Source organism: Maniola jurtina, chromosome 7 (assembly GCF_905333055.1).
Source record: "Maniola jurtina chromosome 7, ilManJurt1.1, whole genome shotgun sequence".
NCBI classification, from domain to species: domain Eukaryota; kingdom Metazoa; phylum Arthropoda; class Insecta; order Lepidoptera; family Nymphalidae; genus Maniola; species Maniola jurtina.
In genome coordinates this window covers 12084621-12110424 of record NC_060035.1, presented here as the reverse complement: position 1 = coordinate 12110424, position 25804 = coordinate 12084621, and the positions used below count along the sequence as shown (strand labels likewise).

The 25804-nt window shown below is 35.3% G+C and overlaps 3 protein-coding genes across 4 annotated transcripts; 2 read left to right on the top strand and 1 right to left on the bottom strand.

The window, feature by feature from the left end:
* Positions 1-1541: 1541 nt before the first annotated feature.
* LOC123866766 lies at positions 1542-4757 on the top strand. Its single transcript, XM_045908446.1, has 4 exons — positions 1542-1593; positions 2472-2581; positions 4047-4380; positions 4747-4757. Exons 2-4 carry the CDS (start codon positions 2573-2575, stop codon positions 4755-4757), a joined length of 354 nt encoding a protein of 117 aa, XP_045764402.1. The 5' UTR covers positions 1542-1593; positions 2472-2572.
* A 7930-nt stretch (positions 4758-12687) lies between these two features.
* On the bottom strand, positions 12688-14872 carry LOC123866656 (arrestin homolog). Its single transcript, XM_045908341.1, has 6 exons — positions 14547-14872; positions 14249-14455; positions 14040-14171; positions 13604-13955; positions 13326-13520; positions 12688-13247 (listed from the first exon to the last, which is right to left on the bottom strand). Exons 1-6 carry the CDS (start codon positions 14733-14735, stop codon positions 13099-13101), a joined length of 1224 nt encoding a protein of 407 aa, XP_045764297.1. The 5' UTR covers positions 14736-14872; the 3' UTR covers positions 12688-13098.
* Positions 14873-15034: 162 nt separating this feature from the next.
* Positions 15035-25030, top strand: LOC123866663 (peroxisomal targeting signal 2 receptor). Of its 2 annotated transcripts, none has more exons than XM_045908348.1 (8): positions 15035-15215; positions 16483-16696; positions 18425-18607; positions 19229-19414; positions 20243-20360; positions 21268-21352; positions 22918-23084; positions 23871-25030. In XM_045908348.1, the coding sequence occupies exons 2-7, from the start codon at positions 16496-16498 to the stop codon at positions 23075-23077; spliced, it is 933 nt and encodes a 310-aa protein (XP_045764304.1). In that variant the 5' UTR covers positions 15035-15215; positions 16483-16495; the 3' UTR covers positions 23078-23084; positions 23871-25030. The 2 variants fall into 2 exon arrangements, with proteins under 2 accessions (XP_045764304.1, XP_045764303.1); XM_045908347.1 differs by having other exon boundaries at positions 15036-15210.
* The last annotated feature ends 774 nt before the right edge of the window (positions 25031-25804 follow it).

The following is a 25804-nucleotide window of genomic DNA, read 5'->3' as shown; positions in this document are numbered from 1 at the left end:
TATAAAACGTTCTAGCGTTGCCCATTCAGCTCACCCACTGTCAAAACCTCAAGATGTCACAACGTCGGCCGGACCCAACGGTATATCTAAACTGTTTATTTACAAACATACAATAGCATCAGAAAAAGTGCAATAAGTAGGTTCAGAAGTGGTTATAGTGAAAGTGGCAAGCGTTTGGAATACTCTTCCGAGATCAGTGTTTCTTACCAAATGTAATCCGGGTACCTTTAAACAAAAGCGAATAGGCACCTTCTAGGCAAACGCGTTTTATCTTAGGCGACATCATCACTTACCAACAGGTGTGAATGTGATCGTGGTCAAGCCTGCGTCTATAGTGAATTAAAAAAAATAAGTTCAGCCGTATTGGCTTGTCTTACGAGGAGTTTCTGGTTTTTTTGTACACTGTAAAGGCAAAGGTAGATAATTAACATGAAAAGGTGATCTTGATTAGGGAAGTGGATTGAATTAAAAAAAAAAAAACATAACAATCTGTGAATTGATGCGTTTACTTACTTATCTGGCTTGAAAACTCGAGATGACGTAAAATCGTTTGAACCCAACGGTATTGAAAACTGTAGTTTCATGAAAAGTGATCAAAGTGAAAGTGACTGTTAGAGATTTTTTTGTGCATTAAAAAAGGGAAGGTAGAGAATTTATATTAAAACTGTTTATTAACAAATGTACAATAGTTTCAGAAAACGTGTCACAAGTAGTAGGTAACTATATTCTGAAGTGAGTAAAGTGAAAGTGAATGTCTAAGTTACAGTGAGCTAAGTGTGTGTATGTAGGTAAACTGTGCCGTTATCAATCTACTGTTTGTATTTTGATTAGCTATCCTTTTCCCTATAATATGATACTAATTTAATATAATAATCATATTATACCTAATCTGGATTTGTTTGAGGAAAAAGCTTTAGGGCCTTCTTAAAATCTCATTGATATAATTCATCACATCCATTGATATAATTCCAATTACATATATCAATGAGAATACTTTTCTTATTAAAAATCTTTACTAGGTACCTACTCGTACTTATTCTGACTTTTCTTCCAGTAAGTAAGGCGCGTCTCAGTGAGAATTTGAATTTTCAAAATACTCTCTTCTGACTATATTATATGAGCCATATTATGAATTTATTTATTAAAATGTTCAACGAAAAACTAAAATTTAGGCATGTATCTACCTACACTGAACAGCTGTAGAACAGGTGATTTAGATAGGTAGTTAGATTGGGATATACATATTTGGAACCCTCGTGGCTTTAAAGGCACGAGAATTAATTCTATGTTTACATAAATAACTATCACAATTACAATATCAGTATCCATAGTTGACAATCAAAACGTGTACAATGGTACCTCAAATCATTTATTCAAACTGGGACACCGTACCTATCCAATTTGAATAAATACTTTGAGTTTGAGTTTGATTTCTGATCATATTGAAGAAATGCTTTCCATTTCTTTCCAGAAATGGGTCTGGTGTGTCTTGGTCCTAAGCTCTGGGTCAGCTTGGAGCCCCGTAAGCAGTGTCACTGTTCGCGGCCCACAGAAGATCCCGACAACGATTGAAACACAGGCGAAATTTTTTCAGTAAGGTCTATTTTTTCTTACTAGGTAATTACTTACTTATTAGGTCTTATTAGGTCAAAATGCTTGTACCTAGTTAAAAAGAGAATTTAGATTTTCTGATTTGAATTTTAAATTCAATAAAGCATGGGCGCTGCATAGACACGAAACTTATCTTACGAGTAACATGATTCACGGTGCTGGTTTCAAACGGTAGAGTAAAGGGTTTTCTGGTTAATAAATACCTACCTACCTAGTGTCACATCAGAAGCTTGAGCAAGCAAAGTTGTCTCCTTATTTATTTTTCTTTGATTAATATTAACAATTATTGTTAAAAAACTTACCCAATCAAAGAAATCGTAGTAGGTACCTACTTTGATATCGAAAATCAACAATAGACTCGGACACAACAATTATTATTTTGTATAGGCTACTTTTGCCAAAAGAAATATACCGCAAAGATATAACCGCATTTCACGTACCTTACTTTATATAATTTACTATAACCACTATTATTTACCAATCTTTTAAGTCCAATATCATGGCCATCTGATAATTTTGACGATAGTTCTGACAGAGTAACTTTTCCAGCTTGAGTTGTGGGTTCTAGTTATACTTAGTCGACTAAGAAGACACCATTTTAAGAATGCATATTTTCTAAATTGGCTGAAGACTGTTTGGTTAGAAGCATGAGGTACATCAGGTAAAAAGAATTATTATTATTATTGATGGGTCCGATGGATCCATAAAATGCCAAGTCCCACTCCGGTCTATCTAACGCGTTTTAATCTAGAAGATGAAACCCACTTACCAGTTACAGACCGCAGTCTAAAAGTGAAAAAAAGATAGTAGTACTTCGAAGTGTAGACGATAAAATTTGCTTTATAGGGATTTTTTCTCAGTACAGTTGAGCCCATACAAGATAGAGTTCGGTCACGTGTGCGAGGACCCTAACACCTGGGAGCAGCGCTATGAGAAGAAGGACTTTAAGAATCACAGGGACATGGGAAAAGTAAAAGAAGTTTCATTATTGCCTCCATCTCGCTTTGTTCTCTAGGGATGCAAATTGCAAACGTCGTTAGTCAGAAAAACATCGATGTGTCTAAAAATTTATTCTGTGAAAACGTTGTTTGCTTATTTAAATCGCCTTTTTAATATTTTTTAAATGATTTACAAAGTTAAGTTTTTTAAAACTAACAAATGTTACTAAGATAATAACTTGTTTTGTAAAAGGAAAATTATTTTACAATTACAGCACATGTGAAGTTAATCTCCGTATTTAAATATTAAAAATCAACTTATATGATAGACCAAGCAGCCTACTAAGAGAAGATACAGAATTTATACTCCCTCTGTAGCTGCAAAATTGATAAATATTAAAAAAAACTAATTTTTAAATTAATAATCAAATTAAGTAAAACAATTAATTACTTAATGTCTATAACATTCGCATCGTCGATGAGACGCGTTGCTTTCTTATACTAGAAACATCGATGTTTTCTGACAAAATTATATCGATGTACCTATTGTTTGCATCCCTACTCATAACCTAATTCTATGTTCTTTCTCTGTCGCGCTTCGCTTGGCTTGGCTGAAGGTACAGGCATTTGCCCACATCAGAAGACTTCGATCAAGGCCACCGGCTGGGCAACGATCGTCACTTCGTAGAAAGGCATGAGAGATCCAGACCAGCTGCAGGACTGTTCTTTGCTAAAGTACGCTGCTTCTGCTTTTTAACCCCCGACCCAAAAAGAGGCGTGTTATAAGTTTGAAGTGTGTATCTGTGTATCTGTCTGTGGCATCGTAGCTCCTAAACAAATGGACCGATTTTAATTTAGTTTTTTTGTTTGAAAGGTGGCTTGATCGAGAGTGTTCTTAGCTATAATCCAAGAAAATCGGTTCAACCGTTTGAAAGTTATCAGCTCTTCTCTAGTTTTCTTACAGAGGTTTATGTGTCGGGGGTTTTTTAAATTTTAAGTTATAAAGTTATTAATTAAGATGAGAAAATGGGTCATCTATTGGACCCTGGGCGCCTAAAATTTCAAAAATTGCCACGGAAAATTTAGTGACGAGGTTATTCAAAACTAATTCAAGTTTTTTTTGCGTTCAGTTTACGGCACACCTACCTAATTTGACAAGATTGATTTTCATTCATCTTCTTTTAGTAACAAAAACTGTTCCGATGACTATGAACCTCAACCGGAACATTACAATAATGTCTATACGCCTCTGCATGAATAATAGGGTCATTTTTACCATCAAGACTAATTACTTTTACTAAAATAAGCGTAAATTGACTAATCTGCATGTTTATATGTACCTATTTAACATTGTCATTAAGGGTGTCTTAAGTTGGTATAACAAGAAACATCGATGTTAACATACATATATTAAAGTTGGTATTGAATTTGTATCATTTCAGTCAATTAAGTTACAAGATAAGAGAACATAAACATAATTTCAAATTTTTCAAACAGGTACGATGGGGTGACAAGAAAGGTGGATACGGGGAGCACTATTGGGATTTGAATCATGCAGGTCACGCTGGAAACCAAGAAGAAGATGAATATTATGATGATGATTATAATGAAGAGCTACAAGATTATCCAGATACCGAAGAAAAGGCTGACAATGAACGTGAAGAATATTATCCAGATGCATCTGAATATGAGAGAAGTGCGAGACCTAAGAGAGAAAACTCTAAAACTGAAGTGCTATTACAAAGAGGTGAAAGGAACTATGAAGAAAAACAATGGCCTAAACTAAAAAGAGCAAATACTGAATCAACTCAAACTGAAAGACATGATATAGGTAGTCAAGATTATTTTGATGTAGGTTTAATGAAAATGTCTTTAGAGGATAACAGGAAAAGATATTCACGTGAATATGATGAAAAAACTTACCAACCGAGTGAGAAAAATCACATTGTTTTAGTTGTTGATCACAAAGTAAAAAATAATTACGAAGTTAGTTCTGGTGACAGACATCTTAATAGGCAAGTTACTCCTGCGTCTGTACCCAGGCTCTTTTTGAGGTCTTCCACAGGTCATGTTATTGATAGAGCCACAGGGCAAGCGTATGTTTTGCAACCAGTAGGTACATCATGATAGCAAATATAATTAATTTATTTAAATAAGTGTAAATAGGTAAGAAATTATTTATTAAACATATTTGTAGATAACTTATGAGTTTTATTTTTACGATAAACAACACACACTATGGCTCACCATACCGTCTAAACGAATAGAATTCCGATTTCGCATCCAATGAGAATTTGGCCGAATTTGCATATAGGTAAGCGGTATAAAACTAGACTGGAATTAATCCAATCGAGAGATCTATTTCTAGTACCTATTGGATTTCGAGACCATGCATCCTTTGAGAATTTGCTATGTGGGCTAGTAAGGGAAGAAAAAGGAAAAGAACATAATTTTCACTGACAACCGTCTTAGAAGTCAGTGAAGGATTTTTTTAACAAAAAAGCTAACGTGCTTGTTGCTCGCCTTGCTGTGAATAATTGATATAGAAATTATAGGACTATCTATACAAATTTTTTATAATAATCTACTTCAAACTTTCGCTATGTTTAAGATATAATATTAGATTTGCTAGATTTTACTAGGTAGGTAAGTATATCCGTTATTTTATTGTGTTACAAAATTCAATTTTCTTAATTGGCGTACCAAAGCGGTTGTCAACCGAACTGACCTTTATTGTAATTGTAATAATTAGTCAAGGACGCACAAATAATGCAATAGTTACGACTAAACTATCTAATCTTTACACAATAATATACCTACTTACACCTAATTTGAGTTTATTTGTCATCAAATATCATCAAACAATAGTTTAGTTATTGATTAATGCAGATGTGATGAAAACTTAACAAGTGCCAGTACTTTTCTGTTGTTTAGTTTTGGTGTTATGGAAATGGTACCTACCTACTTGCATTCTGCATTTAGGAACTTATTTAACTTCAAGACTACAGTGGACTCGCGAGAGCTTGAGAATTGAAAACGTCCTGCCGTTCGCTGCATCAGACGTGATATGAAATGCCTTAGTTGAGATATTTTTTTAGAAAAAGATATTTTTTACCTGAAAAGTGATATAGCTGGTATAATGTTGGAAAATTAAAGAGTTGGTACAGAAGTTTAAGAAATCGACATCCACGCAGACGGAATATCATCTCTAGTATCTTAACTACCTATTAAATCAATCTAAGCTTTTCATTGACAATGCAGATAAATTTCGATGTTAAAATTTCGGGACTTTGTTTCGGACCAAATAAAACATGACATTTCTCGATCTTTCATAAGTAGCAACGATTGATAAAATATCATTTTCAGTAGGTCACTCGAGATCGAGAGCAATGCTACTGTTACATCGCGCCTTCAAAATAAAAGTAGTCCAATGCAAAAAGTATGGACGAGATATAAAGTAATAAAACTAAAAACTGTACAGGTAGGTATAATTTACTGACTGACGAACTAATAAAAATACCACCACGGGCTAAATAATTAATATTTTCATGTATTATTAGATTTATTAGTAAGCAAGTATAGGTGCCAGATAAGACATAAGAACGACGGTAGTCGGTAACCCATCTTATAACCAGATGACAGATGTTTTGAACCAACATGCCTAGAATCGTTTAATCTAATGAAATCATTAATTCATTCATAAAATCCAGAATCTACAAACTACTTAACAGATCTTTTTAACCGACTTCCAAAAAAGGAGGAGGTTCTCAATTCGTCGGAATCTTTTTTTTGACTCTTTAGGTATAAGGTAATTGTATATACTTAGATGGATTCTTCGATGCATTGCATTTTTATTAAGTTTATTTCTAATGATTTAAGATAAAATATTCCTACTAGATACTTTCTAAAAGCAATACTTAATTCAAAGAGCAATCCATCTGACTTGCCTATCAATAATGTATATAATGAGGGCATGGACCTACAATACTCAATGAGGCGGCTAATCATTGATGGGGTTAACTTAAATTATCAAAGTCACTAAAAATATTATGGTTGAATAAGTACCTAGACAAATTTTAATTTACATTAAAAAGCTCAACACTTTCATTTTTAGTGTAGTAATGTTTCTAAGTAATGACTAAGTTTATAACTTTACGTAATTAACTAATTAGGCATCTAAGCAGCTAGGTAGCTTGTACAAGTTTCTCTTCTACAATATTAAATACTCGTAAGTATCTAGCTGCACTACTTTCAATATTTTACTAAGTTACATAATTACTTAAATATTTTTTGTCCGATTTGTATTGGAATTAATTCTAATGTTATGTGCAGGTAACTACTAGGTATCTATTTAAACTTGATTAAAGAATAATTGAAATTATTATAATAACCTGACATGCACTTTGATGTTAACTTACTACTTTTTTCAATCATGCCAATCGTCATAACGTTTTAATATTATATACTGTTATAACTAATTATACTTTGAAAATAAATAATTAAGACTTACCTAAAATCATCGCCAATCTTGACTTACCAGATGACTAGAACAAATCTGTCCCAGTTGAAACTGTAGGTGTCATCATAAAGATGCAGAATCTGTTCTTCCTCTGTGGAACATACTCGTAGTTTGCAGAAGTAGTTTCCCATACCCTTCTAAGTTGACATGTTTCCCACAAGAGTCCCACTCTTTCAAGGTTTGCCTCAATGGACCTCCTCCAGGTGTTGGCTCTACCAGGTCTCTATTGCCCTTTTCAATTGACACCGCAGTAGAAAAATCTACGTAGCTAGTGTTAGATGTAGTACTTGATAGTCTACACGCGTCCTAACACTCCGTGATAGCTGTATAGAAGTCTAGGGTTTCGGTCGATACAGTGGTAAAATATGTGAAAGTGAAATAAAAGTATTAAACTGAGTTTAATCTTTAACAGTAGCCGAGTTGAAAAATACTTGCTGACTTGCTCTCTCTTCGATAGATGACAAAATGGTGATTCGGAAAAGCTTTCCCACAGAAACGATTTTATGATTATTTTGGAACAATAGAGTTGCATTTTTCGGTAACGGTCACCCATTATCGTACAGTTACTTCCGTTACATGCGGGTTACCTCAAGCCTATCTTTAGATTGATCTCAGAAGGAGTCTCTTTATTTATTTTTCTATGACTGTAAAACAATAGTTGGAATGTAAATGGGGGATTTATTATGTAGAGTTAATAAGAATATTTTGTGACATGACGGTTCAATTTAGCACGTTGGTTATAATGCCTCATTCGCACGAGAGCTTTTTTAACGTCCGTTAAAAAAGAGTTCAATTAGAACAAATGCATTCCCAAGTATCTGTTCACACATCAACGGTTTTTTAACTCGCACTTTGTATTTTTAGCGCAACGCCAAGTTTTAACGCAACGCTTTTTTAATGCTCGTGCGAATTAGGGCTTAGACAGTGGGTCGGAATATTTTTTCATTATAAATTCATCATCGTTCCTAACATCTAAGTCTACATTCACAAAAACATCCGTTTTTATTTCACAGTTTTTTTTGTCTCCATGGACCACATTATAAAATAAGGGTACGAATGATCTCCCTGTATAACGCCACAACGAGCTTATACAATGGGAGCACGTGCCTAAGATAAAAAAAACACTCAAAGAAACATCACGGAGCGGGCTGCTGGCACTTTTGCTATTATGTATAAATAAATTTATCTACTTTTACCATTGATGTAGTAGGTATGTACGAGTACGTATTTCATCACCTCTGAATGCGTACTAAAAAGATTTAGCAATTTCATTGTTACTTGAATCCACTATTAAAAATAAATTAAATAAAATTATCTAACTAAAGTATTGTCGGATTTATTCTAAACCAAAAATATGACCAGTTGGCTAACTTAACTGATTTATCAGAAAGGTGTAGGGTATAATAATAATCATATTATTTTGTCAATAGAATGTTTCTGAAGAAAAACTAAGTTCAGACTAGTTCTAGCCTGTTGTTCTAACTCCTTTGTTCTTGTAGATATATATTTTATTGTATTGATCTGCTTATTATTTCTACTTATCATTGTAAAGCATATTTGATGGGTTAGCTCTACTAAACACGGCTCAATGAATAAAATTATGACCGTTAAACTGTGAATTTATTTTTTGCAAACAATTGCTATCGTAAATTTTATTTGCTATTGGTTCCCACATTGCGTTAACTAATCTTTTTATAACGGCTGATATCACGTACCTTTTCCTAAAGATAATGATTGGGGGTCAAAGGATACCCCTGTCCACCCTTGCCATTTTCTAAGAAACCTGTTTGACCAGTTAAAGACGTGGGAATCCTGTCCATCCACATACTACCCTTTCTTTATTTCGATAATCACCCTTATCACTATAACGATAAGGTTCTCAATACTTTCATTGGCGAAAATAAAATGTCCCTATGCAATGCTCCGGTGTTTTCTTTTGGCATCTATTGTATTGAATGGGCAAAGGCACGGGCAAAGGTGTCCCTTTTTGCACTTGTTCGTTAGTAGGGTGCTTTATTTGATAGGAATTGTGTCTGACATACAGAACTTTAGTTTTAGGTACGTTTATTTCTTTACCATCTTCATTTTCTTTATTCACACTCCCGTGTTTTGCGTCTTTTTCTCAAGCATAATCATCTGCTTTTTTCATTTTCATTTCATTTCATTTTCTTTCATTTCTATGTCTATGATTCTATGATTTCTGTCTTATCACAGAATACAATTACCTACTTGAATTTAAAAAATATTTTCTTTTTTCTCCTCATATATAAGTACCTACCTACCTAGTTGTCACTACTTTTGTGTTCATATTTAATTCTTGAACTTTTCCTAATTACTACATAGTACCTACCTAGTACTAGTACCTACATAGTATTCCTAGTTTATTTTTATTTCACTGAACGTGTTTAACGTGTAAGCTGTGATAGCCTAGTGGTTAGAACGTCCGCCTACTAATCGGAGGTCGGGGGTTCGATCCCGGGCACGTACCACTAACTTTTCAGTTATGTGCGTTTTAAGCAATTAAATATCACTTGCTTTAACGGTGAAGGAAAACATCGTGAGGAAACCTGCATGCCTGAGAGTTCTCCATGTTCTCAAAGGTGTGTGAAGTCTGCCAATCCGCATTGGGCCAGCGTGGCAGACTATGGCCTAAACCCTTCTCATTCTGAGAGGAGACCCGTACTCAGTAGTGGGGCGGAAATGGGTTGATCATGATGAACGTGTTTAGTAGGTAGGCAGGTATGTTTAAAATTTATCTAACTTATGAGTACCTAGGCATTTATAAAAATTTCAAACACACCTTTGAAGTTTACAACCGTGTGTCCCAAGAAAACTATTAAATACTTTCACATGCAAATAAAGGGTCATTTGTCGAATGTCCTTTCCCATACCGGGAAGTGGTCAGACAGGTTTTTGGACGGACCCCTTTCGCAATAAAAATAAAGGACCCGGGTCTTCCTCGTCCGTTCCTTTTGTCCATAACCTGTCTGACCAGTTCGGTCATGAGAAAGTGACTTAGATTTTAGAAATGCTTATTGCAGTTTTTTTTTGTTAAATTCACCGTCCATTGACAATGGCTTTTTAGTTTCTTGTCTTTTCATCGTGACAATTTTGCGGATTACGGACTTGTAGTGGCAATGGCTGAAGAACCGATAGGCGTTGGGGTCTCAACTCCCAAAGCACTGGAATGGCAACTTCTCTGAAAAGCGCAGCGTAACCTACTACATGACAATATATCTAGTAGGTTACGCTAACCTACTAGATGATAATATCTGGTTATATATACCTATTTGCGAGGATTAACGTTATTAAAAATTTAATGGGAACTCTATTATTTTCCGGGATAAAAATTTGTCTAGTCCGTCTCCGGAATACAAGCTTTTTCTCTAAGATTTCATAAAAATAGTCGTTACCCTGAGTTCAATTCCTTAGAGGTAGATACCTAAGTCGAGTTAAATGCGGAAAGATCTAATTATGGAAAGGGAAACCCCCTCATATTCTTTGCGTTCCGAAAATCCGCGAAAAAATGATCAGATTTATCAGACTCAGTGCCGTGAGACTATTCAGACAAGGTCTATCTAGTCTTCTGTAGCCTCCATCTACCTATCTCCTTATTACACGTAGATACATACTCGTATCTATCAGTGGCTTGCAGGGTAAGGTAACTATCTATTTAATGGCAGGTCATCACGGAAAACCAGTCAAGTGCGAGTCTGACTAGCATACCAAGGGTTCTGTACCAATGTACAAGAAATAACACTTGTTATTTGTTTACAAATTCCTGTATTTCAGATTTTCCCCATCATTTGTGCCATAAGACATAAATACCTGCCAAATTTCACGATTCTACGTCAATACCTTATAGGTTTTGATTCTCTTGATGGGGTTGTCCGTCAATCTGCCATGTCTATGGCAGATTGACGGACAACGAAGTGATTTTTTCCTCTGGAGATGCGAAACCCTAAAAATGAGCACTAAGCCATTTTAATTGGGGTAAGCAGTGCTTTTACGCCTTTATGACCTGCACGCGACTGCTATAGGTAGGTAAATCGCATGAGATTGATGCAAAGGTCAACGTAATACTTACCTACTACTTACATAAAAACAACATTCTCAAAGGAATCAAAAACGTCTTTGATAAACGATAGGTCACGGTGGGGATGTAACAACCCCTTGATTTTGAATTCAAATAATAATACAATAGACATGCGAAGAAGACCAGCAAGATAAGGGCAATGCCAGTAACTCGCAAGTGGTTAGAGTGCATACATCTAAGAATTAAATAGAACTTAGAAATTAAACGAAACAAATATAAAATTAAATGACCCTTGCTTTGTAGAATTTGGTGATCTAGTGAAAAATACCTAATAGAATATTTAACAGGTCGTAAAGGTTAAAGAATAGTGAGGTAGGTAACAATTGACCTATTAATTAATTATTCATTGTTCGACAAAGGTAAGGCATAGGCAGGTGCCTATTATCTAATTTTGGGTAATACGTCATATTTTAATTTAAAATAAGTAACTAGTTAGGTACGTATTATGCTGAGACAATTTTGTATTGTTTTTTTATGTTTTTTTATTAGGGAATAGTAGATACCTTAATGAAAAGTATCTTTAACAATAATTACTTGTACCTATCAACACATCCTAGATATTTATACCTACCTAGCTACCTAAATGCGAAAATATGTCTCAAATAGACAAAAACTGATTTGATTTTGTCGATAGGTTTAGAATAAGCCTGCATCCCTATAAATACTACATTATAATTATTATACAAGGCTTATGAATACTTTTTAATCCGTATAACTTAGAATAACCGGACAATCAGAGTTCCCACGGTTTAAAAATATCCACGGGAATGAAATCGCGCGCAGTAAATAGATAGTTAATTTTTATTTATGTAACCTTGAGTTTTCGTAATTTTTACTACTATTTCAAAAGGGGCTTCAGATCGTTCCCTGTGGAATACCCCGTTGGATTTTAATAAATTAAATTGGCACGCGCCAGAAAAAATCTCCGAGCGCTACTATTGTTAACTTACCCGTTTACAGTCTACGGGTTGAAAACTTTTATCACCTTTATAGCCACAAAAAGTTTTTAAGTACTTACTAATAATTTATTCCTATGAATTTAGAGAAGAACTGAAGTGATCGATAACTGCTTTTGAGAGAAAGATTTTTAAAATAACATTTTTCATCTCTTTTTCCCGCCTCGCCTATGTTGCATCTGGTGTATAGATTATAATATTTTTTATAGATTCTGCATGCGTGGGTTTGTGGGAGACCACAGATTAAATATTAAGTTTCGAAAAATAAAAGCCTAGTGCGGTGTAGGTTGTTTTGATTTTTATCGACAATTATCAACTTGAAACATTTTTGATCATTGAATTTGGTACGTATATTATAACAACTAACAAAGTTTGTGTTTTATGAAGCTTTAAACTTAATAACACTGCCTATTAAGTTATAAGAAACGTATGTTTTGTTTGAAATGGATGAAGTATTCATAATCCTATCATACCTAATCTTAGTAATAACATCAGGTTAGTATTGATATCAAATTAAGAGATTTGTAAAAGTTGCAACTAAAGGAAAATATTAAAAAATAATATATATTTCTGGTGACAGCTCTTTATTAATTTTCTCATAAGCTTACGCGGATAAGGTAAGTTGGATTGGACAATTACAGCAGTTGGTGATATTTTTTTATTGGTCAATAACAATTCTTGATTACAGTATTTATCTCAATTAGGTAGGTATACTTAAATCATGAAAACTCACACTATCCGTATAGCTGATTGTGTTAAAAATAGATAATTATTAAACTTATTTTTCACAAACTATGATATTTTCCAATTCTAAACCAATGATAGTAATTAATGAATGATAATGATACAACTCCAACAAATCAAATGGGTAAGCATAGGTTCGTGGTTTTAGGTTGAGTATTGCTTGATTACTTTTTTTGTACTTTTGTGGTTTTTTTTTTCAATTTTTTTTTTGTAGGTTTACGATGCCCAAATCGTTTATTCTGGTTCGTTCATCCTCAGGCGAGCAAAGTCCTCGAAAACAATGTTGTCTTCCTCCTCATTGGTGTAGAGAGAGTTTTCGTAGCGGTGTCGCTCAATGGACTGCATCTTCTTCATTGCATTGAATCGTTGACGCTCAACGGAGCCTGAATAAAAAAAAATCCGTTACAAGATACTGTAGTCAGTCTTATGATCATAGGAAAAACATTGAACTATAAGCATACCCTCAGCTGGGTGTAGAAGCTTGAATGGCACATCAGTAACGAGTTCGCCGCCAAGGGTTCCGCAGTTCAGCTTAACGCGTACAGAGTATGATACCACAATACCAATGGCCTCAGCTGGGCATTTGCCCTCAGCGACCATAGTAGAGCTGGCAAGGTTAACGTCATCTTCCTTAAGGTGTCCGTCCAAAGCGATACCTGTGCGAAAGTAAAACATTACTTAATATATGTTAAAATCTTTGCTTCATAGTATTTTTCATTCCAAGAGCATCACTATTTACCACGGATGTCCTTGTTGCTGCGAGCCAAAGGCACCAGGTAGAAGGTCTTGGAAAGGCTTGCCCCAGGTGTAATTGGGCATCCTTCACGGCTTTCCAGAGAGGCGACATGGCGGCTGAATTGAGAGTTGATCATGGTAATCTCGACATGCTGGACGACCATGCAACGAATGTTTCGTACGGACTTCCTGGAGTTGTTCGATACAATGATGTTGGCGGCGAGTTTTTCACCATGGTAGTAGATCTCTTTGTCCAAAGTTACTTCAAGGCTTATTTTCCCGTTGCTGAAAGTAAAGCCCTTGCTAACTAGAGAGCTTGGAAGACGTCGTGCACGGGAGGCTGGAGCATGTTGCAGCTAAAAAAGAAAAAAAGAAAAATTAGTATCTACTTGCAAATACAAATTATCAGATTTGTTATAGAATTCTTCTGTAGCTCTAACCTTCTTAATGGCAAGAGTTACGGAGCTCCTCTTGTGGTTCTTGTCGTCTTCATTGTCGGCCACGTAGGTTCGTACGCAATAATCAACGCCCATGGGCTTGCCTTGGTCCTCTTCAGATGGTTGAAGGGTCACCTAGAAAAATAAAAAATTGTATAAATTTCATATTTATAAAATTTATTGGAAAAAGCTTTAATATTGTATGGACTTACCGATGCGGGTGACATTTCAGGGAAGGAGAAAGTGAATGGGAAGGCATTAGGTCCCAGCTTCTTCAGCAACTTCTCCTGGACAGGTGTCAGTTCCATTTTCGCGTTGACCATTGGTACAACTTGTTCCGTGCCAAGGACCATTTCCTTCGAGAATTTGACTCCCATAATCTCATCTTCCTCCCTACCGAATCGGTACGTCGTCACCAGCTGTATAAGGATAATACATTGGTTAGAATTAGCATCACTCCACAAAGACACTTATTTCACTGGACACTTAAATCACATATCACTTTTATACCTGGCTGTAAACTTTTCGCCCTTTCAGGTACTCGGTGTCAACCACCACGACTCCATCTACGGGATCGCAGTAATCTATATGATCAATGAAGTCCCGTTTGCCCAGGTAAACCGTAACTTTTCCATTTGGCGTAGTTTTCTTAAAAACCTTCACCGCCACCACAAAAGCCAAGGATAGGTAGTCAAGCATTTTTGTAGAGTTAAAAGAAACTGGAGAAAAAGGAGTATACACTCTCCTTAGTTAAGGATTTGAATCAATTGTTTGGAGTTTAATAAGGAATGTGTGAGTTTGAAGCGCTCACCAGAAATGTCGACGTTAAATATGTTGCCTTTATATATATTGGCTACCTGTGAGGTTTCTTACACATTCTAATAGGATTTAGTACGTAGGAGGACAAATTGGATTAAAATCGTGTGACGGTAACATAACGAAAATCGATAACATAACGCCACAACACTATTCGATGTTTTATAATCTTCCAACGAAATGTCAAAAATTGTTTTGACAGTTCTAAAAAAGGGTTCACTTTTCAAGTTTGTTTTTGTTGTGATTCGCTGTATATTCCACTTAGATTATTAAATTCAGAATAAATCTTTTTATTTTATTGAAATGAGAATTCGTGTGCAAGACAAAAATGTACTTGGTTTCAAACTGATTTAACAAAGTAAGGTTGTACTGAGTTTATAAAGAAGTCCAACTATAAAGTTGTAAACCGAAATTATTTCCAAATATGAGTAAAATCTAAGTAAAATCATTATTTCTGGCTAGCTTACAGCTTGCCTTATACCTTGGAACACATATATATTTTACACCAATTTCTAACCCTGAAAATGTGTGTTTTAGCTTGTTGAACTATATACTAATCCTTATAATGTCTAATCCTTACGATGTGTAGCAATGGTTCTAGAATTCTAACAGGAAAATATGTTAATGGAATCACTGTTCATTATATAATGTAAATAATATAATGTATCTACCTACCAACTAAAATTCTTCTGTTGTCTTGTAGATTAAATTACATTTATTATCTACTTAATTTTATCTTTAATACTTATCATACCTAATTTTGTCAACATATTTGTTGATGAAAAAGTTCTAATTTGAACATTCTCAACACTTTAAAGTAGTAGAATAGTGTTGCTGAAAAGGTGCTATAAAAATATTACTCAGTTAATTATTCTTTGTCTGCCTATGTAAGCTGTAACTGATTCTGTACAAGAGATGCATGCAATTGGATATTCTATGCAATAAGCGATATCCAAATTTGATTGTTTCTGGCAGAAGCATTAATTTTGAGAGTGATGTAGATCTTCTCCAGTCTTTGATGGCCGTCTCTGGCTACTCTTTGCTATCCAATTATTAAGTAGGCCTCCCATCTTCTTTGATGTTGTCCCCTTTTAATGAAATGATTTTTTTATAAGTATAGGACAGCATGTGTGGAGCAGCTTATGATAAGTCAAGACTCTAATTTTTTCTTTTTTCTCTTTCTATTTGAGAAACTGTTTTCAAAAATATTTGAAATTCAATTCAAAAACATAGTTTTGTATGTGATTGGTTAGTGACTCAAAATGGTTAACACCCACTGAGTTTTTTTTCTTTGTCATTCGTATGGGATTCTCTCTATGAATAGAGTATAGTTTATTATACCAAGAAAATACCTGTAATTGTATGATCATGGAACCCTCTGCAATCAGGAATATAACGCATAAAGAAAGAGAGCAAACAAATTCAGTTATTGAAAACTAATTCCCGGCTGAGTTTGTTGTGGGCTCTTCTCAGACTTGGGCGCGTTTGGAACCCTCATAGCTTTAGTTTTAAGTTACGTACTTAATTATCACCAATAAATCGTACAAATTTAACAATTTCGACCATCAAAAAGAGTACAATTGTACCTACTTTGAATAAATGATTTTGACTTTGACTTTAATATTTCCAGTTACACGCTCAGCATGCCAACATTCCTAACACCAGGCCGGCATGGCTACAGTGTCCGCTTCTCCCGCAGCCGGCCTGATGCGCTGGCAGTGGCTACTAGTCAATACTATGGCCTTGCTGGAGGAGGGACCCTGTTCTTCTTGGAGTTATCACCAGATGGCGCTACTGTGGTGGAAATGCAGAAGTTGGAATGGACTGATGGATTGTTTGATGTGGTAAGATAATTAAATTTAGGTTATAAGGTATATAATAGGAAAGGCATTCTGAACCAGTGGTAGATAGATGCTTTTGACGATTCAAAAGAATTTGTAAAAGTCTAATTGAATAAAAATATTTTGAATTTTGAATTTGAATTTTGAATTTGAATTTAGAATATCTTGGGAAATCAGGAGGAGGAGTAATTTGACACCTACAGTGTGATAGTCACCTCTGATTGGCTGGCTCTATCTCACTATTGGCTAAAATGCATTGTTTCAGAAATAATACCATAAAATGCCATAAACCCATATCCAGCCAATCATAACAATTGAGATTGTAGCAAAGTTGGATGCAGTCTTTTCTACTATAGTCAAAGATGCATTTCTATTAAATAAAAGGTTTCCTTGGAAGGTACAGCTTAATTTGTTACAGAATTTAATTGTATTTCAAAAAGACTCAAGTTCCTTTGTGATGTCAGCCTCACACAATTATAAGTTAGCTACCTGCCATGCTAATATTATATAGTACTTATCCTTTGGATTAATTAACACTACCTACCTATAAATTCAACTATTTTATTTTAACCAGTATTGTATAAGAAAGTCAAAGTTGTTCTTCTCATGATATTATCTAACGATTGAAAGATCTGCCTAAAATAAATAAAACACATTGAAATAAAATTAGCATCCTCTTACAGCTTTACTTGGCAAAAATAGGATTTGTCTTCATTTCCTATCCCATGGGAATTTCCAAAAATCCAGTCTTAATTATAATTCTGAACCTCTGTGCAAAACAACTTTAATCAAAGAACTTGGGTCTAGTAGTTGACTTACTAGTTACTCTGTAGGTATATTTTAGTCTAAATTGTTTATTTATATTGGCAATGGTAATACATTGCTTGCCAATGCAGCAATGAGGCGTATTCAACGCTGCATTCCCTTGTTAAAATTTATTTTAAGTCCTGATTTGGACAGTTTTAAAACGAAGCTTCTTAGCAAAGAGAGCTTCATTAGAATACATTTTTGCGACCATGTGGCTCTTGTAAGTCTAGACTATAATATTATATCATAGTAATACTTAAAACTTTATCTAAATGCTTACTATTTAAGGATTTAGATATATTTTTTAATATTACAATACAATTATCATTAGAATACATTTTTATGTTAATGAGAGCAAAAATATGGGTGTGTTAGTATTTATTACAAAAAGGCTTAAAAATCTAGTCCACAGTTCAATCTCCTTGTACATCTTCATTATAATCCTATTATACTGTTATTCATAAGAAAAACGTAGTATATTGAAGCCTTAGCAATGAAGTTATGCGAACAGGCACTCTGACGAAAGCACTAAATAGGCTTACGTTTTTATTTGTCTAAAAGTATTTATATTTTATTTTTCAGGCATGGAGTATTTTTTTAAATACCTAGTTAAATATCAACCCGCCTAGTCAATATACAACATTTTATTTGGGGGGGAGGCGTTGGGGCGAGGGATTGCTTGTATAGTATGGCATATTATAGTAAATTGAACAGTTGAAAAGAGCAACCGCCGAGTTTCTTGCTGGTTCTTCTCGGTAGGAACGGCATTCCAAACCAGTGGTAAATTATTTTGACGATTTGAAAGTTTATTTGAATAAAAATCTATTCTATTCTATTCGGGTGATGGTGCCGATTGTTGTCATAGTGGCCACATGCTTTGCCAAATTTTTGCAAGCAAATTATTCCAGGATGTTTTATCCACAGACATGGTCAGGCACGGCTGATGGTGTTGCGGCGTGTGGTGCTGGCGATGGTGCCGTCATAGTGTGGAGAGGAGGTTGCGCCGCGCCGTTGAGGGTTTTGAGAGCACATCACAGCGAAGTTTGCTCCGTGGACTGGCCGAGAGCGCATCTGTTGAGTGCCAGTTGGGATACTACTGTTAAATTGGTAAGATTTACTTCTAATAGTTTTTAATTTCTGTTCCTGGTTTGTGATTGATCATCAAGCCCTTTCGGTATCAGTTTTCCCCTACAGTTTTAAAATGTATACCTTCAAGTCAAGAGTGTATAGGCATCTTCTAGGCTAGCGCGCTCTGTAGGCTGTATCCATCACTTGCCAGCAGGTCTGACTGCAACCAAGCCTATAAATAAATAAAAAATTGATATTTTTTCTGAAGATAACTAACCAAGATAAGGCTAACCTATTGCTGAAGATCCTCAATATTGAAGGTTTATTGTTGTAGTCTAAAATCTGGTACAATCGTAAAGTTTATACATTTCCTAATTTTGCCACATTTTTTAGAATGTGGTGCTTTCAGTGATTCTTTTAGTGCTTTTCAGATTTCCTTACAAATCCTACCACATGCCTCCCTTTTTACCAAGTTAGAATTCTGCTATAAGTACCCTTCCCAGCTTAGCCTCATCATTTTCCATCGGATAATGATTCCCATGTAATATATATTGTAAATACACAATGGAAATATGTGAGTGGTCCTTTTATTTGTGCACCATGCTACCACACGAGATATAAGCTGTCAAGTGCTAAACTGTCATGACATGTCCATTCCAGTGGGACCCCGAATCAGAAGTGTGCCTCAGTACATTCGCGGGTCACTCTCAACTGGTCTACACGGCTACATTCTCGCCTCATTCGCCGGCCACCTTCGCCTCAGTGTCTGGTGATGGTCATCTGAAGCTATGGACGTGTACGGAACCAGCCCGACCGGCTGCGGTTGTGAAGGCTCATGAAGCTGAGGTAAATAAACGTCCAGTTTACAAAGACCCCAAATCAGAAGTGGGCCACAGTACATTTGCGGGTCTTTGACAACTGGTCTACACAACTGCATTCTCGTGGACATTCCAGTGGGAGAATCGGAAACTAATTCACAAAAAAAAATGTTTTGGACTTACCACTTGGTACTGTTTTGGATTTAGATGGATTTGGATGGATTTTTACATGTTCCATGCTCCTATTTAGTAGAAAAAAAACTATATTGTGTTAGCTTTATAGATAGTTTATAGCAATGTGGGATATATTTAAAGTAAATAATTGTGTCAAATCAAGCTATGTCTACTAAACTGAAGGTGAACTAGTCTAACCCATTTTTTTTCCAAATTTGAAATTAAAAGCATGAAATCAGATTCTTTGAGAAATAGATATTACTAAATTATTTATGGCTTCGATGACTACTTGGAAGAAAAGGTAGGTACTTAGTTATTAAATTACACATATAAATTCTGAGCCCATGATCCATCTTAAAAAAAAATTAAATAACTAAATGTTCAATATTTTTACTAATTTCTAGGAGCTTAACATATAAAAATAATAAAGAATAACCTAAATTTTTTTCATTTTTAAGGCATAAGACACTTCTTTTGCTGACGTTCTTATAAAGCCGATTACTAGCGGATTATTGAACATAAGCTGTTTTGAACTTAAACAAGCTAAAAGCAATTTTATGTATATCGCATAAGAGCGACATTTCATCGCGGATGTTGTCGTTTGCCTGGAAGAGATTAATTCTGTACTGCCAAACAAAAAGCAACTTTATCTCTGTGGGTTAAGAAAGATATTCCATCGTAGGTATTATCGTGCGATTGGAGCAGAATAGAGACGCACGCGCTCGCAACGGCCGGTTCGGACGGACTCATTCGAGGCTGGGATCTTAGAAGACTTACATCTCCTATGTTTACTTTAAAAGGTAAGTTTCTACTTTGTTAAAAACTTTAAATCCGTGATTGACGTTTGGCATATCCACGGAAAAAAGTTAGTAAGTTAGTATAGTGATTGGTTGGTGACTCACTATGGTTAACGTCCACTTGAGATTTTTGGGTATATCATTTGTATGGGATTACGTAACAGAGACAGCGCTATGCTAACATCTTTCCGTGGTTAGAGGTACGATGTAACCACAAATTCACGGTTTTCGTATTTATTCCTTTACTTGTGCTATAACACCTACTTGCCTGCAAATTTCATGATTCTAGGTCAACGGGATATAGGTTTTCTTGACAGACACGACGGATGGACGAACAGACAGACAGACAACAAAGTGATCCTATAAAGGTCCTGAAACTGGACTTATCGTCTTCTTTGAGCCTAGGAGAGCACGTTACGCCTCTAAAATAAGTTGGTCCTGCGTCTAATCTCTCCGGTAGTATGTGACTGTCTGTAGCATTGTAGCGCTCAAACAGATGATAGATAAAAATAACGAGCAAATGAGCAGGTAGGTCACCTAATGTTAACCGCCGCCCATGAACATTTTGCAGCACCAGAGGAACCGCCAACGCGTTGGCGAATGATGCAGCAAGTGTTATTCAAATGCGGGTTTATATCTCGTTCACACAGGCTGCGTAAGCGTAGACGTAGCTCGTAGGATTGCGTTGTAATGTATGGAACTGTATGAGACATGGCATACCGCTTGCGTGGCGTGAACGTTCGCGTAGACGCAATGCGTGCAGTTACTCGTATGTCTACGGGTTCACGCGCGTCACCACGCGCGTGTCATGTGTACGTGCTGCATACGCAATTGGTGTGAAGCGGCCATTAATCAAGATGGTGTTTGATGAAAATTAGTTTGATTATTTTATTCATGTCTTTTTCTGTAGGTTGCGAGTGCGCAGTGCGCAGGGTGCAGTTTTCGCCGCACGCGCCGTCCGTTATAGCGGCGGTATCTTATGACTTCACCACTAGGTAAATATAGCAATATTTAGAGTTCCATACATTGGATATGAACCAAGATTTGCAATCTAGTCTTCTAATTTTAGGCTACCACGAACACATGTATATTGAATTTGGACGCGTTTTATTAGTCTAATAAAAAACCGGCCAAGTGCGAGTCAGACGCGCACACTGAGTGTTCCGTACTCTGGTATTTTTTCCAACATTTTGCACGATAAATCAAAAACTAAATTATGCATGAAAATAAATAAAAATCTGTTTTAGAATGTACAGGTAAAGCCCTTTCATATATACCCCACTTGGTATAGTTATCTTACTTTGAAAATTGAAACATATTTTAATATTTTTTTTATATGATGTGACCACGCGGTTTTCAGATTTATTCCTGTACTTGTGCTATAAGACCTACCTACCTGCCAAACATGATTCTAGGTCAATGGGAAGTACCCTTTAGGTTTCTTGACAGACACGACGGACAGACAGATAGACAGACGGACAGACGGACAGACAGACAACAAAGTGATCCTAAAAGGGTTCCGTTTTTCCTTTTGAGGTACGGAACCCTAAAAACCGGCCAAGTGCGAGTCGGACTCGCGCACCGAGGGTTCCGTACTCGGGGTTTTTTAAATATCTGTTTTAGAATGTCCAGGCAAAACCCTTTCATATATACCCCACTTGGTATAGTTATCTTACTTTAAAAAAATTCACTACTGGATTTATTGGTTTTTAATAATTCACTGCTCATTTTATCTTGAAAAAAAAAAACACGCATACGTCTCGTCATTGTATTCAATCAATACATAGTCCAGCTGGTTATATAAGCGAGTATCTTACATAAGCACAGTCGCCGCGTAAGTCATAATACGCTAACAAGATTTGCACAATCTGCGAGGACAGCCGCGTTAAGTCTTTAACATTATGGACGTTTAACCGTTAAGTTGACCTTTTTACGATATACTTTATAAATAAATAGCTGAACTGCCTTGGCTTCGCTAGAGTGGAGTTCTGTAAAATCGGCGACAGGGTGGAATTCCCGAAAATCCTAAAACACTCCATTTTTATGTTTGATCGAAATCCTAAATACCAATTTACAAGAAAATAATTACCTAAATAGAAAAATGACGATCTTTCATACAACCTTTTTAATCCCCTATTTAACCCCATTAGGGGGTGAAATTTCATATCTCAAAAATTTTCTTAGTGAGTGCTTATTGTCAAAATTTCAAGCTCCTAACCCCGGTAGTAATATAGACTGTGCGTTGATAGATCAGATCAGTAAAGAGGTTACAGTCAGGATTTATGTATTTTTATAGGAACAACATTTTCTTAATGTAGAAGAATTTCAAAAATTATAAGGCTTAAATTTTTTTGCAACTTTGGTAAGAAACATTTTCCCATCAGATGAATAAATAGTTCACGAGTTAACAGTGGATTCAACAATTTGTGAAATGAAGGAAGGATCACCTGTTATTGTAGTCTTTTATTACTAATGTTAATAATTATTCATTAATATACCTTGTACTTAATTGTAATATACATTAGTAATAATGTTAATAATATTAATTTATATTTTACAGGATATGGGACTTAAAACGTGGCTGTGATCCATTAGAAACTATACGTCACCATTCCGAGTTCACATATGGCCTGGACTGGAATGCATTGAGGCCTCACCAGATAGCGGACTGTGGGTGGGACTCACTCGTGCATGTTTTCACACCAAGGTCGCTTGTGTGAAATATAGGTGAGTCCATAACTCTTGTTTTGCAGAAACGACATCACTATTCCGAGTTTACATATGACTTGGACTGGAATGCATTGAGGCCTCACTAGATTGCGGACTGTAGGTGGGACTCACCCGTGCATGTTTTCACACCAAGGTCGCTTGTGTGAAATAAAGGTGAGTCCATTTATCTTGTTTAGCAGAAACTATACGTCACCATTCCGAGTTCACATACGGCCTGGACTGGAACGAGTCGAGGCCTCACCAGATAATGGACTAGGTAGGACTCACTCATACATGTTTTCACACCGAGTTCGCTTGTGTGAGATATAGGTGAGTCCTTTTTTGTTTTTTAAAAGAATATTAACCACGTTTATCAAGATGACTAATATTCCGCTTTCCCCTCCAACTAAGCGTAAAGCTTGTGCTACGGGGTACCACAATAGTGCAATGGGTCGAGTTTGAACCTGTGACCCTTCGTATTTCAGTCCGCTCCTTTGTCCATTGCGTTATCGAGCCTATAAAGTATATGTAGACCATATCTCTTATCTATCTAGAGTTTACAATGAATGGCCTGGACTGGAATATGTTGAGGTTTCACGAGACTGCGGATATGAGGCAAATCTCATTTGAGAATGTTTTAATTCAGAAGTCGATAATGTAAGATATGGGTGAGAGAAATGCACCATTCGTTCCAAAATTGAATAAAAAAATATGCGTCATATTGAGAACATTTTTGGAAATTAACTTACGCTAACCGTGGCGTATTACTTTTGGATATATCATTTATTCTTTTTTCTTTTATAGGTACTTTAAACAGGGTCTAAAGGTAAGTGTGCAAGTATGAAAAACCGAAAAAGTGTGGGGTTTTCATTAGTATTAAAAGTTGTGCCAACGAAATATTGAATGGACTAAATATAAATATATGAGCACTTATTGCACATTACAGAAAGTGTTGCACGCAATAAGGTTCAAGGCACATTGCGGCAATAATGACGCGTTTATTCTAAAATGCTAAAGTATTTAAACGCTTAAATGTGAAGACCAGCGCTATTATTGAAATATCAAACTTACAGTAGAGATTTCTTTCTTCTTAGCTTCTTAGCTTTTATAGCTTTTCCTAGTGCCGAATCAGTACAAAGCAATTTGCCAGTCTCAAACAACTTGAAAGAGGCACAAAGGAGATTGGCCGGTTTTGGTAAAATGCGCGAATTCTCTTATAATGTAGATACTGTAATAGAAGGTTTATTAAAATATTAACTATTATTAGTAAAATAGACTTTCTTTATTGATCTGCTCATTTTTACGTAAGAGTATATTTTTGTAGAATTTCATTAAAAACAAAAACACAAAAAAAAAAGAAATATATCGCAAGTGGTAAAAGTTTGATATTATAAGAGTTACGGAATGTCCTTTCCGATGGTATTCAAGTTTGAAACGCATAGTAACGGAATTCTTTGCTTTGCTTTCTTTGTTTTCTTAGCGCGTCGCGTCGCTTCTACTTTCCCGCAATATGTCTTGAACCTAAACATACGGGCTTTAGTTATGTGAGAATTCTTATGAAATGCGTATTATAATTGTATTAAATAACAGTGCAGTTTAATATTTCATTCAATTTTTTAAATGTTTAGGTATATTTTTTTATTTAAGTGAGCTTGTAAATAAACTCTGATATAAACCATATTTTAAAACAAGTAAGGTTGAATTTCCAATAATCATAAGTTATGTTTATATTATAACCGTTGCATTGTATAGAAAGCTTATATTGTTGTTATTGTATTTGTTAACAATGTAAATAATGTTAATTGAAGGGCTTATTAAATTTTTATTTAAATATAATATGAATAGGTAGTACCGATTTGCACGTACCAGTTCTAAAACAGACTATTAACTAACTAACTGATGTCTACGACTTCGTTGCCGTGGATTTGTGTTTTAACCGACTTCAAAAAAGAGGAGATTCTCAATTCGTTGGAATCTTTTATTTATTAGTCCGTACTCCGTAGCAATTACTAGATTTTTCGGAATACTAGTAGCCTATGTCACTCCAAGTTTTTAACTAGTTATATCCAAGCAAAACAAGTGTAAATAAAAAAATTATAACACCCCCGACAAGTGAAGGTTACAGTAACTAGAAAAGAGCTGATAACTTTCAAACGGCTGAACCGATTTTCTTGGATTGTAGCTAAAAACACTCTCGATCAAGCCACCTTTCAAACAAAAAAACTAAATTAAAATCGATTCATTAGTTTAGGAGCTACGATGCCACAGACAGATACACAGATACACACGTCAAACTTATAACACCCCTCTTTTTGGGTCGGGGGTTAAAAATTACCATGATCCGTTGGACCGTTGCGGCGTGAAGACAAACAAACAAACATACTTTCGCATTTATAATACCGGTACCTTCAGTATTAATGACCTAGGTATATACCTATTAATTTACTTTTGGTTTAACCAATTTGTATGTATATAGGGCGAATTTATGATGTAAAAAAAATCCTTTAGGTTGGATTTTTTCATAAAAATATGGTGACAATTTAATTGGTTTTAATTGTAAATGGTTACCTATTTTAGTTATCACATATTAGGTAGTAATATTAAAAATCTGTAATGTTCGACATTTTGTAATATTTGTGTCACAGAATTAATAATATTTAATATCTTTGACAGCATTTATAATAAAATATGATAAGACTTAAAGTGAAATAAAACAAATAAGGTAATATTATAAAAAT

Bases quoted from the DNA above. Each gene is read 5' to 3' on its own strand.
- LOC123866656 (XM_045908341.1), bottom strand. From the start codon at position 14,735: ATGCTTGACTACCTATCCTTGGCTTTTGTGGTGGCGGTGAAGGTTTTT. The intron at 13,521-13,603 runs GTAAATAGTGAT...ACTTTCGCACAG, and splicing joins CAGCAACAAGGACATCCGTG to GTATCGCTTTGGACGGACAC. The intron at 13,248-13,325 runs GTATGCTTATAG...TTTTTTATTCAG, and splicing joins GCTTCTACACCCAGCTGAGG to GCTCCGTTGAGCGTCAACGA.
- LOC123866663 (XM_045908348.1), top strand. From the start codon at position 16,496: ATGCCAACATTCCTAACACCAGGCCGGCATGGCTACAGTGTCCGCTTC. The intron at 19,415-20,242 runs GTAAATAAACGT...ATTCCATCGTAG, and splicing joins TGAAGGCTCATGAAGCTGAG to GTATTATCGTGCGATTGGAG. The intron at 20,361-21,267 runs GTAAGTTTCTAC...CTTTTTCTGTAG, and splicing joins TCCTATGTTTACTTTAAAAG to GTTGCGAGTGCGCAGTGCGC.